The sequence below is a fragment of the Salvelinus sp. IW2-2015 genome, linkage group LG28, assembly GCF_002910315.2.
Source record: "Salvelinus sp. IW2-2015 linkage group LG28, ASM291031v2, whole genome shotgun sequence".
In the NCBI taxonomy this organism is placed as follows: Eukaryota; Metazoa; Chordata; class Actinopteri; order Salmoniformes; family Salmonidae; genus Salvelinus; species Salvelinus sp. IW2-2015.
Window position 1 is genome coordinate 26238654 of NC_036868.1, and position 14139 is coordinate 26252792.

Genomic DNA, 14139 nt, shown 5'->3' on the forward strand with positions numbered 1-14139 from the left:
AATGTTTCCTTTTCCCCAATATAGGTGTTCAAAACAGAGCTGCTGCGCGTTTTTTTAAATCGCATTATCAGTTGGACTAAAGATTGAGTCGGTAGTCTTTCATGCCTTTGTGTGGCCGTTGCACCTTAGAAACAGCCCGCTAAACCTCTGGAGGGAGCCTGCGAAACACATACCAACCGAACCCAAGTGTGTGTGCCGCCATGGTGACTCTTACGTCACACCCCGAGCACGGATGTGTGTGTGTGTGCCTCCGTGGAGTGAGCATTTAAATAGAATAGATGTTCGAAAGGAGTGAGAGGTAGCCAAGAAGTGGAAGGACATGCACACGATTTGAAGAGAGTCACAACACTATCCGATTCCTACACGATTCACAAAGGTAGAGTCAATTTGTGTATTTGTTGGATATTGCACAGACTTGTCCGAGGCCAAGAATTGGGCTCGAGGTGGCAGATATCCACGGGATGGACTCCCGCTTTCCCTCGCGCTGGCGTGGTAAATCACGCGCCATTGCGGGTTGATGTTGTGCATGCGCCTTGGTCGACGGTGTGCATGGTCGATGCTACGTTGCGTGGCTTCGGCGGCCTCCATTTGTGAGTTAATGTGCATACTCGAAGATTATTTTGAGGCGTTTTGTTTCGATGACGGCACGCAACAGTTAGAGTTTGCGCTGTAGTAATTGCTCTCCAAACAGCGCAACACAAACTAACGTTACGGTTGTGAAAGGTAGGCGTCAGTGAATGGCCAACTTTTTAACTTGCTGACTAAATACATGGAGGCTTACAACATGGCTTGGTGAGGACAGGACGACGGGTGGTGTCAAACAACTTTTAAGGGCTACTCCACTGGCCTGTGTTTTTTAAGAAATAGTTCATTTAAAGTTCATGGAAAACAATGGTTTGTTTGATAAGTGAGAAGAAATATGATTTGGAATAACCATATTTAACAAACATTAGTGATAAAACCTCCAATATCCTACGCAGTCTATACATGAAAGGACGTTTGCATTTTTTTCTGAACTGAAATTGACAAGAAGACTCCAATGGGAAATGTAATTAATTGCATTTTAGCCTCTAACCTACATTTTGATTAATGAAAATGTGAATTTGAATGGACCTTTTGGCTAGGCTACTAGCAGGGTTGGGTATGTTACTTTCTAAGTGCAATCAGCTAGTAGCTAGATACCTATCCAAAACTGTAATCTGTAGTTTTTGGATTACCCAATCTCAGTAATGTAATCTGATTACTTTCACATTAGAAAAATGCATTAGAAGAAGACAAAAAGGATCCATCAAATGCCTTTGGTGTGTTGTCATAGTGGTCTCTGACTTGTGGTCAGACTCTTTAAATCTGTGCCTTTTTTCAATGCTGAATTGAATGTCGTTGAGAAAACAAAGGTGTCAGTGTATTGGCAAACATCCTTTCTGAATTTAAAATGAATCCAAGAAGTAATCTAGTTTTTCAAAAGTATCTAATCTGATTACAATATTTTTGTTGGTAATGTATGTGGTTAATTTTTTTGTAATCAGATTGCATGTAACAGGCTACTCCCCAACCCTGGTTACCAGTGCGTACAATTGTTAAACATTTAGTCTAATACTTTTGTAATATTTTGTAACTATTTTTTAATGTTTTGTAGGCTAATGTAGGCTAGTAGACTAATTAATCAACTTAGATTCTCACCAGAGGGTCTTGCATTAATTGTGCAGGTGAGTAGCTAGTCTCGGGTTTAGGAGCTGAAGGAAGACTGTGTTCTAGGCCCGAGCTTTGGAGCAAGTTACCAAATGAAGAGCGCATAGTGAGAAATTTCTCTCGCTACACTTGAAGGACACATTGCATGAATACAATGCCCTTGTTCGATCAAATTCCCAAACACTAGAAGCTGATAAACAACAGGAAATGGATGTAAAGTGTGGTGTAAGCCAAATTTAGTCCAAGCTTTTGGGAATGGCCTACAGTTTTTGGATGAACCTACACTTCTTCACTCTATAGCAGACAGTGAATATGACATGTCCGTCACAAATATGAAAACAATGCATTTAAAAAAAAATCTATCTCATCATGTTACAACACATTATTTCTTACATACAATTTGGACAGCTAAATGTTATTTTTGATGCCATAATAATTCATGTAGACATCCTGACATGTTAGTTCTCTAGTATCTGGTGACTGACATGAGCCATTATTCTAACATAACAACATATTTGGATTCTTCCAGGATGTCAACTGAAAATAACCATAGTTCAACTTGATGTGCTTTAAACAAAAAGAAGAATATTATACAACATTTACTACGGAGGACCCTATGGTAATGGAGGAGTGGGTAGAGGACTTGGCTATTACCACATCAATTTCACCTGACAGCGTCACCAGTAAGCCAAGCCTGGCCAACAAGAATGGGGTGGAGGACCAATCTGTAACCATGACAGGCAAGGATGCGAGCTTAACCAGCGTAACCATGGCTTCATCCACCGATGCCATAACAAACACTGAAGTCAACCTGGCTGTGGCATCATCCACACACAGTGAAGCTAACTTAGGCATAGCTTTATCCACTGACGCCATTACAAACAAAGAAGCGAGTGGAACTATAGCCTTACCCATGTATAGTAAGGCAAACACTGATGCTAAGGCAGCCATCCCACCCATAGCATCAGCATCTCCATCACCAGCTGCCACCATGACAAACAGTGATGCCAAACTAGCCCTCCCCTCACCGTTTTCATCACCCGCTGCCAGTAGCCCAGCCCCCGGAGGCCTGCAGCCCGAGGAGGGAGGCCTCTCAGCGGTGAGGTCATGCGGCGGTGTGGGGGTCACTCTGGAGAACAGCAGTGTCTGGAAGGAGTTCCATCGCTGTGGAACCGAGATGATCCTGACAAAGCAGGGCCGGCGCATGTTCCCCTATTGCCGCTACCGCCTGACGGGTCTGGAACCAACACGCCGTTATGCTCTTGTCCTGTCAATCACCCCCATCGACACATACCGCCATCGCTGGAACCTGGAATGGGAACCCAGTGGTCCTGGCGAACCACTCAGCCAGGCCTCACGCAGAGTCTTCCCCCACCAGGACTCATCAGCCCTGGGGAAGGTCTGGATGGCCAGCCTGGTCTCCTTCTATAAACTCAAACTGACTAACCACTGCCTGGACCAGGAGGGGCATGTGATGTTGCACTCCATGCACCGCTACAGGCCCAGTTTACACGTGATCCCCGTCGCAGATGGAGAAGACCTTGGCTTTGACCCTAAGATGCTCTACCTCCAGCTTTTCAGTCCGAAGGTCATGACCTTCACGTTTCCGCAGACAGAGTTTTATGCTGTGACGTCATACCAGAACACCAGGATCACCCAGCTGAAGATAGACTATAATCCCTTTGCTAAGGGCTTCCGGGAGGACAGCGGCAGCCCGCGCCTCACCAAGCCCAGGCCAGAGCAGTCTCAGGCGGGGAAGGGAGATACCCGCTCCCCTGGTCTGAGCTCCGCTAGGCCCGATGGTCGTGAGGGGACTGAGCAGATTGTGAGTGGCGTGGCTGATCTCAGGTTAGTGAAGCTTTTTGTTATCACGTTGTACTGTAATTCAGCTGTTCCATTTCAGTCGGTCAACTCAGTACGACACAGCAATGGGGAGTTTGCGCGCTAGCACCCTCTACTGAAGAACATTAGAATCACATCTGACAAGGCCAGTGAACGAACACCATGCCTCACCGGAAGCCTCACCATCCACAGGTTTTTCTTATGGCGGTTTAGCCTCGGTAACTGGTTGTAAGTAAGATGACTAGCACGAACGAGTCAACTAAGGCTTTTAAGCTGGGTTCGAATTCACAACCTTGCCCACAGTCATGAGGTTTCACCATGTCTTTGAATGATATTCATAAGTGTTGTCGTGTATGTCTCAGCTGGGTGSATGCTCTGGCTGCCCTGGATCAAACCAGCTCGTGCGACCAAATCAAACTTTATTTGTCACATGCGCCGAATACAACAAGTGTAGACCTTACCGTGAAATGCTTACTTACAAGCCCTTAACCAACAGTGCAGTTCAAGAAGAGTTAAGAACATATTTACCAAATAAACTAAAAGTAAAAAATAATAAAAAGTAACACAATAAAATAACAATAACGAGGCTATCTACAGGGGGTACAGGTTAGTCGAGGTAATTTGTACATGTAGGTAGGGGTGAAGTGACTGCATAGATAATAAACAGCGAGTAGCAGCAGTGTACAAAACAAATGGGGGGGGGGGGGGGGTCAATGTAAATAGTCCGGTGGCCATTTGATTAATTGTTCAGCAGTCTTATGGCTTGGGGGTAGAAGCTGTTAAGGAGCCTTTTGGTCCTGGACGCTCTGGTACCGCTTGCCGTGCGGTAGCAGAGAACAGTCTATGACTTGGGTGACTGGAGTCTCTGACAATTTTATGGGCTTTCCTCTGACACTGCCTATTATATAGGTCCTGGATGGCAGGAAGCTTGGCCACTGGGCCGTACGCACTACCCTCTGTAGGGTCAGTACGCACTACCCTCTGCTTACGGTCAGATGCCGAGCAGTTGCCATACCAGGCGGTGATGCAACCGGTCAGGATGCTCTCGATGGTGCAGCTGTATAACTTTTTGAGGATCTGAGGACCCATGCCAAATCTTTTCAGTCTCCTGAGGGGGAAAGGGTGTTGCCGTCTTTACGACTGTCTTGGTGTGTTTAGACAATGATAGTTCATTGGTGATGTGGACACCAATTACACCCACTACAGCTCCGTTGATGTTAACATGGGCCTGTTCGACCCCGCCTTTTCCTGTAGTCCACGATCAGCTCCTTTGTCTCGCTCACATTGAGGGAGAGGTTGTTGTCCTGACACAACACTGCCAGTTCTCTGACCTCCTAGCTATAGGCTGTCTCATCGTTGTCGGTGATCAGGCCTACCACTGTTGTGTCATCAGCAAACGTCATGATGGTGTTGGAGTCGTGTTTGGCCACGCAGTTGTGGGGGAACAGGGAGTACAGGAGGGGACTAAGTACTCACCCCTGAGGGGCCTCAGTGTTGAAGATCAGCATGGCAGACGTGTTGTTGCCTACCCTTACCACCTGGGGGCGGCCTGTCAGGAAGTCCAGGATCCAGTTGCAGAGGGAGGTGTTTACACATATGTGTTCCTTTTTTCCAGGTGGGAAAGGGCAGTGTGGAGTGCGATTTGAGATTGCGTCATCTGTGGATCTGTTGGGGCGGTATGTGGATTGGAGTGGGTCTAGGGTGTCCGGGAGGATGCTGTTGATTTGAGCCATGACCAGCCTTTCAAAGCACTTAATGGCTACTGATGTGAGTGCTACGGGGCGATAATCGTTTAGGCAGGTTACTTTCGCTTCCTTGGGCACAGGGACTATGGCGGTCTGCTTGATACATGTAGGTATTACAGACTCGGTCAGGGAGAGGTTGAAAATGTCAGTGAAGACACTTGCCAGTTGGTCCTCGCATGCTTCGAGTACACGTCCTGGTAATCAATCTGGCCCCGCGGTTTTGTGAATGTTGACCTGTTTAAAGTTCTTGCTCACATCGGCTACCGAGAGCTTTATCACACAGTCATCCAGAACAGCTGGTGCTCTCGTGCATGCTTCAGTGTTGCTTGCCTTGAAGCGAGCATAAAAGGCATTTCCACAGGGATATTGGCCCATGTTGACTCCAATGCTTCCCACAGTTGTGTCAAGTTGGATGGATGTCCTTTGGGTGGTGGACCATTCTCACGGGAAACTGTTGAACTTGAAAAACCCGTAAGCGTTGCAGTTCTTGACACAATCCGGTGTTACTGGCACCTACTATCATACCCCATTCAAAGGCACCTAAATATTTTGTCTTGCCCATTCACCCTCTGAATGGCACACCTACACAATCCATGTCTCAATTGTTTCAAGGCTTAAAAATCCTTCTTTAACCTGTCTCCTCCCCTTCATCTACACTGATTGAAGTGGATATAACAAGTGACATCAATAAGGGATCTTAGCTTTCACCTGGTCAGTCTGTCATGGCAAGAGCAGTTGTTCTTAATGTTTTGTTTAATCAGAGCGAGCTGATATCTCGGTCTCTTTCGGTGTTACACAGGACTCACATTCAGATGACAACATGTTGTCTCTGGCCAGTTCCAGGTTTTTTTCTGAGATCGAGGGCTTGGCTTCGGGGCAGCAGTACAAGCCCTGGCTTCTAGTGCGCCGTTCATTGATCTATGCCGTCGAGCAGCTGCGTGCTTGTCAGTGGAGTGGGGGCGCAGCTTGACAAGGTGTACCTTCTCTTACTATCTGGTCGATCGCGATTGACTGGTCGATCTCCAAGGCATTCCTAGCCATTAGCCAAACATTTCTGTAAACAACTCAATGATAAAGGCTTGCGGTCCTATTATCATTAAATATTTTAGTCTCACGCTGTTGGCGTGAAGGTACAAACTCTGCCTTCCCAGCGGGCCCATAGAGCAGCAGCCCCCGCGCACCTAGCGAGATGAGAGGGAGGTGACATGGTCCCCTCCCCAGAAGTTTGCTGTGACAACAGTATCCCCAAGTGGCACGGCCAACCCAGAGTGGACCGGGCTTCAGGCAAATGTCGGCACTTAAACACATTGTTTCTACACCAAGTTCCACAGTCTTCACAGGTGTCAAGAGTGTTGTGAGCTTACAGTCAGACACTCAGTTCTCGAAAGTGGTGGAAATAATAACCAAATTCTCCCAGTCCACCTTCAGATGGCACTTTACGGGAGACTCAATGTCTGTGTCGACCAACGACGCGCATGCGCGGTGTCGCCCTGGATTATGCAAACAGTGACATTGGGGTAAAGGCTACAATTCTTTGTGCGTCCCCCTCGTTTTTATGACGTCATTACATCGACTGTTCTGGAAGCCTCAGCGACCGTTTTGAGAGAGGAGTTTTCTTCCCTTCTCCAGAACAAGGCAATATGAGTGGTTCCTATGTCAGAGGCCCAGTATTGTTGGTACAGACGGTATTTCCTGGTTCCAAAACGGGGCGGGACTTTGTGTCCCATTTTTAGACCTGTGTGCCCTGAACAAGCACCTCGGGGTCTACAAATACAGAATTCTCACAAACAGCTGGTTGTTACAGTCAGTGCGCCAGGGCGATTGGTTCACCTCCATCGACCTGAAGAATGCGTCCGTTAATGTGACCATATATCCCCCTCACAGAAAGTTCCCGAGGTTCCATTTCGAGCCTGTAGCCTATGAGATTCGGGCTTTCCCTCTGGCCTTGCACTTTCACCAAAGTTGTGGAGGTGGGTTTGGCACCTATGTGGTGTTTGGGGTTCAGGATATTGGACTACTTGGATGATTGGCTAGTGGTAGCAGAGTTGAGGGAGCAGGTGGCGTTACACACCCATGCTGGTTTCCCATGTTCAGTCTCTGGGTTTCATAATGAGTCAAGAGAAGAGCTGTTTCACTCCATTTCAGCGCATTCCGTTTCAATGAATTGCACAGGTCTAAATCACAGTAATGTAGGCTATATATCTGTATAAAAAAGACTTGTCCTAACAACGATTGGTCACACTCTAATGCATTTTGTTACAAAATGAGGTAGTTATTTTTCATAAGGAGTAACAGACAAAGAATGAGGTAGGTATGTGTACATATTGGTGCATGTTAATTCTATTGACTAAAAGTCAGTACAAAGTGAAACTGAACTTTTTCCATAAGCCGCAAAGAAAATTAAGGGCATCTACTCAAAACACCATACAAAATGTCTAACAAAATCACGATAGCTCCGTCTTTAAACATGCTCATTCTGTTTTGGGTTTTTGTGAACAAGTTCAACGTAAATCGAACATACAATGTGAAACGCACCACAAAACGGCTCACTGAAACAGCCTGTTTTTTAAATGCAACAGCTTTGTTAGAAAGTTTCCCCCATTCCGTTCCATTAAAACCTTCTGAAAGACTTAGTGTAGCGGAGCTCGGTAGGGTAACTGAGGTTCATGGCATACATGAGGCTGAACAGCATCGCAACAGAAAATGCTACGTTGCCCAGATCCTGCAGCACTTTGACGACTTCAAGGATAATCCCAGTGTCCTCTGGTTCCTCACTCACATGGTCTTTGATCATGTAGATCCCCACAGTAGTGTCCTCAATGGCTGCCTTGGTGGACTCTTCATCCATGCCCTGAACAAGACACAAAGGCAAAACTGGTCAGTCATACAACATGAATCATTCATCAATGAAGTGTTTACAGTCAGGGACTCTAGGTTGCAAAAAGTATAGCTCATGAAGCACAAGAGCATGATACAGACCGAAATAAATCAAGACTGGAGTCCTTTTAAGTGTCAACTAAATCAAGAACTGCTGGCAATATTTGAAACCTGCATTTTACAAGGCAAAAATGAAGTAATTCTAACCAAGATTTCCATTCTATTCAGATTACATTTGAGACACAGCCAATTTCGATCGCTGTATTCAGCATTCATGCAAACCAAAAAAAGACTGAGTCTCATCTGAATGATACAATTCTGGAAGAAAAAAATGGTGCATCTAACCGCAGCTAATGAAATAAGATGGAAGACCGAGGAGATGACACAGTAATAGAATAGCTAGTGATGGAATATGATGGTGGCACGGAACAGGAGAGGAAGAGAAGGAAGAAGGAAACGCATACCACATTCCTGAACAAGCTTTTCTGGGTCTTCACCCATATACACACACACTCCCTTTTATGATGCACTCTCGTCTGACATCTATGTTGCTATTCTAACAAAACATTTTAAAATGTATGTCTTATTTTGAAGTCAACTTTTGGTGTAGAACCACATATGAATGTGTCTTATGAAGCATAATGAATTCTTACATCAGCCATAGGTGCCCTGATTGATATGAGTCTGCTGTCCTCCTCTTCTCTGGAACAACTTCAGCAGTTTATCTGAGTGTATATCAAGTTGAGAAATACATTTGGACTGGAGTGGGGTTGTGGTGATTCTCTTAAACTCAGCATTGACCTGAAAATAGTAGTTAAACAAATTTGATTAAAAACTGCAGAAAGGAGAATAGACTGGAGATGATCACACCATCAGCAAACTGGAGGGTTCTCTCTAGGGAGAGAAATAACTAGGCATGGCTAATTTACCTCAATGACATCAAAGAGCGCAGGCCATCTTGCCATGAAGTCCTCTCCCATGGGTGCGTCACYGACAACTTCAGGTCTTCTCCATTTTGAACTTCACTGTCTCTCTGTTGTTCCCTTTCTTCACATTGGACAGTAGAGCTTTCCGCATGTCCCCGAGGCTCTCTTCTGTTTCTCCTGAGGGATATGTGGGGCAAAAGTTCACTTCTGCTCTCTTTGTCTTTTTAACACCATAGGCTGTACTTGACTTCCCTGCAGGTTTGTGCCTCAAGGACTTTATCTTCACCTCTGGACATCCCAGTCTTCTCAGGCGAGTGTGGTAGTTTGCCAGTTTGTATTTCAAACTGGTTCTCCATCCTCCACATACAGTGAAAGAACACTTCTCAGTAAGATTTTTAGTAACCTCTGTTGAYTGGACTTTACTTTGGTGCACAATTAAGGCATCCCAGGTCTTAAATGCACATGGACAGTCAATGTATGTACATGGGTAACGGACAGTACGGCCATAATGTGGGTGCTTTAACTTTGGMACCTACTTGACACCAATTCTGAACACCCCTTACATTTCCACAACCTAAAACAACCACTGATAAAAGTACTCACCAACACTATATAGCCTTTGAATGGGTAGACAAAGCAGCTCAAATGTAGGAGGCAAACATCATGGACCTGTAAATATACATTTTGTCCATTAAATACCTTTTTTCATTATGAAATGTTTGATTCAATTTTCTATTGATTTATGCATGCATCCACTCATATGCACATATGTTGAAATATTTTATCATTTTAAATGTATTGATAAATGGACACCCATAATATAAAGTAATACTGTTCAACTGCTAAAATGAACTCCACATCCCATTTCAATAAGTCTGTCACCTTTGCACCACATTTTACAACATGCAGGCAGCCATGGGCAAACTGTTAAACTGCATGAAAGCACCGATCTCAAAGGATTAGGTGTATAATCATTAGATCTCAAATATGTAATGAAAAATATATTTTTTAATACATTTACCTCACAAGAAAAAAWAATTGCCGCACTAAATGCTGCTGCAAAGTGATTGCAGACGATGTCGTCCACAAGCACCAAAGCATTAGTTAGGTAGCATGTTAGCTAGCTCAAGCAATGTGCACTCCTCAGCAAACCTTAATTAGTTCTTGGCTTGGTAAATTCGAAGTTCTTGAACAATAGGTAACTATCATGGTGTTTCGCCAACTACCTCCTTACAAAATGTAAATCTTGACCTAGTCCTGTTTTACTGTTCATAGAAGCTAGCTAGCAACATCGTATTTTACCTTTAGCTGCCGTGCCGATATGTTTCAGACACGAGCACAAAATGATGATATCGAGCAATCACTAATAACGTTACTGCTTACAATTCTGACTAKAACKACACAGACAAACYTTYAATAAAATCAACCACCATGCTTACCTTGACCAAGATTCTAGGTACTGTCTTCTCCGCTAACCCGCCAGCGTTCTTTCTGGAAGATTCTTCTCCCGCGCGGTTTGAATTGTTACTCCGCATGAATTAACTTTATTGGTTCACACTCCCCCTACATGATTCAAACTAGTACATCTGATTTTGCTTCGTGTTGCATTGATTACAAGCAAAGAAATCATGTTGAGAGGAGAAACAAAACATGTTTGAGTAAATCACACAATGTTTTCGTAAAATCTGACGGCCCACCGTGTTTTTTCAGTGTGATACACTCGCATGGACGTGTCGTGCCACCTAAACTGGTCACTCCGGATATCCCAGTCATGCTTATGGGCTCTGGCTCGGTGGAGGGAACGCGGCTTTGGTTGCTGGGGACCCCATGGGTCCAGTTATATCCTAATAGGTGATCACGACAGACGCATCACCCCGAGGGTGGGGTGCACTGTGCGAGGGCAGCTCAATCCGGMGTTGTGGACAGTGTCGCAGAGCACGCTGCACATCAATTACCTGGAGCTGTTGGTGGTGTACATAGTGCGAGGGCATTTTCTCCCGTTGTTGGCAGGCCAGAATGTGCTGGTGGCTGAGATATGTTGGCATGACTGCCATATTACATCTCCATCCCAAAGCCCTTCCCAAAGCCCTTGCTTGGAAGTGTACTTCGCCAGACTGCCAAGAACCTTGCCCTCATCCAGGCCAAGGTGGCGAGACACAGTAGTGTTGACACCATAGGCCTTGTTGATCTCTGCACCAGACAGGACGCTCGCTGCAGCGTGTATGGGTTTCAGGCAGTTTTCACGCTTTTTTATGTATTTCAGAACTGCAGTTTCCTCTGRTTGGAGTAACAGTGAAGTGGGCAGGGCAGTATGGATTTCTTTTACATCTGCAAGCAGAGTCTGAACATCAGACAGGATGGCATTGTCTCCCTCAATCCGTGCTATGGCTACTGCTATAGTTTTCAGGCTGCTTACCACTCTCTCCCAAAATACATCATCCAAGAGGATCCTCTTGATGGGGCTGTCCATATTGGCAGACTGTGATATGGCCATTTCTTGGAGAGACTCCTTCCCCTCCAGGAGACTGGCAAACATGATGACAACACCACCCCAACGGGTGTTGCTGGGCAGCTTCAATGTGGTGCTCTTATTCTTCTCACTTTGCTTGATGAGGTAGATTGCTGCTATAACTTGATGACCCTTCACATACCTAACCATTTCCTTGGCTCTCTTGTAGAGTGTATCCATTGTTTTCAGTGCCATGATGTACTTGAGGAGCAGATTTAATGCATGAGCAGCACAGCCAATGGGTGTGATGTGACGGTAGGACTCCTCCACTTTAGACCAAGCAACCTTCATGTTTGCAGCATTGTCTGTCACCAGTGCGAATACCTTCTGTTGTCCAAGGTCATTGATGACTGCKTTCAGCTCATCTGCAATGTAGAGACCGGTGTGTCTGTTGTCCCTTGTGTCTGCGCTCTTGTAGAATACTGGTTGAGGGGTGGAGATGATGTAGTTAATTATTCCTTGCCCACGAACATTCGACCACCCATCAGAGATGATTGCAATACAGTTAGCTTTCTCTATGATTTGTTTGACCTTTACCTGAACTCTGTTGAACTCTGCATCCAGCAAATGAGTAGATKAAGCATGTCTGGTTGGAGGGGTGTATGCTGGGCGAASAACATTCAGAAATCTCTTCCAAAACACATTGCCTGTGAGCATCAGAGGTGAACAAGTTGCATACACAGCTCGAGCAAGACATTCATCAGCATTTTTCTGACTACGTTCCTCCATTGAGTCAAAAAACCTTCTGATTCCAGGAGGATCATGAGCTGTTTCTATCGATAAGGTGTCTGATTCATAATTTTTACCTCAAATAGAAGTAAGGGGACTTTGTTAGAGGTTGCTTGTTGTGAGCYCTGAGGGAACTTTATGCACTTAGCCAGATGATTCTGCATCTTTGTTGCATTCTTCACATATGATTTGGCACAGTATTTGCAAATGTACACAGCTTTTCCTTCTACATTAGCTGCAGTGAAATTTCTCCACACATCAGATAGTGCCCGTGTCATTTTCCTGTAAAGATGAGTAAAAAAAAAACAAATACAATTCAATGTTCAGATAAATAGTTAAGCAGTTAGATTAAACAACTCCTTTTTTAAGATAAATGTTTTTAAATGAAACATGTATGGAAACAGGTGAATTAACACTCCTCAATTAGCAGGCTCAAGCAAACTAAAACCCACATGGTAGCAAAAACTAACTAGCAGAAATTGTTAACAAGTCAGAAATTATTTAAACACACTTTAGACTACTATTTACTAGTTAACAAAAAATCATGTATGTCATATAAAATATATTCACCCCACATAGTATTGCAATCAAAACCAGAAAGCATATAGTCCTTGGCTCAGACAGTGTAGTAGTGTGGCCTCAATAGCATCTCATTAGTGTGCAAGGTCTTGAGAATCAGCTGCACATGTAGTGGAAGAGTGCACTGCACATGTGATGGAAGAATGCACTGTGCATGCAGAGGGTTGCAATTCCATTGAATTGGGGATAATTTAACCAAAATATGACACAAGACCTAGAATTGCCTTATGTGTATCTCACATAATGAATTTAAGCTAAGTTAATTTAAGAAAAATTCCCCCAAATTTATAGGAAAGTTTCCGCCGATTTGCAACCCTAGTCATGACTATCCTACAGGTCTCTAGCTTACATTCCCTGTGTCTTTGAGCGGACCAAGGGTGTACGTTTGTGTGACCCAACTGTTTGTCTGGTTTMCTAATCCGGCTCGTGGTAGAGTGCTTTCCAAACAGCGTCTTTCCCACTGGATTGTGGAGGCAAMTTCTCTGGCATATGACAGCAAAACGCAGGAATTACCTAACAATGTATGTGCTCACTCCGCCAGGGGTCTGTCTGCGTGTTGGGCGTTGTTTTAAAGGGTTGCCTGTAGGAGATATTTGTGCTGTGTCGAGTTGGGCATCACCACACACTTTTTTTAGGTTTTATCGCTTGGATTTCACTGCCCTTATGGCTAGGCCAGGAGAAGGTCATTAGGCAGCGCGCAGATTGCGCAGTACCTGGGACCGCAGGTTTTCCTGTCAGGTTYGAACTCTGGGTGGTCTGCCATTGGCCATTTCATTTGGTGTCTGCTGGGYTTGGCTTGGGGTGTGATTTCATGTCCCCGTAGCTGTGTTGTACCGAGGTGACCGACTAAAAGGAAACATAATGAAATAAGTTAGGACTATAACTACGGTTCCCTGAAGGAGGGAAATGAGGTACAACACCTGTTRGGCCCGCGCTGCCCAGTTCTGGGCTCGGTGAAGAGCGGTACTGAATTTAAGATATTAATCCGTGCATGGTTTATCTTCTGTTGAGGCACAGTGTTCATTGGCCTTGTCGGATGTGATTCTAATGTTCTTCAGTAGAGGGAACTAGCACGCGATCTCCCCACAGCTGTGTTGTACCTCGTTTTCCTCCTTTAGGGAACAGTAGTTATAGTAATAACTGTACGTTTTCCTTGATGTGTGTTCACGGAATGTTATTAATTTTGACATACATTTTTGATACACCGATCCAATTTTATTTATTTTTTCATATTTAGAACAAA

General features: G+C 44.7%; 1 protein-coding gene across 1 annotated transcript; it reads left to right on the plus strand.

The window, feature by feature from the left end:
• The first annotated feature begins 302 nt into the window (after nt 1-302).
• LOC111954132 (T-box transcription factor TBX6-like) lies at nt 303-6461 on the plus strand. Its single transcript, XM_023973628.1, has 3 exons — nt 303-376; nt 2219-3537; nt 6407-6461. Exons 2-3 carry the CDS (start codon nt 2252-2254, stop codon nt 6459-6461), a joined length of 1341 nt encoding a protein of 446 aa, XP_023829396.1. The 5' UTR covers nt 303-376; nt 2219-2251.
• The last annotated feature ends 7678 nt before the right edge of the window (nt 6462-14139 follow it).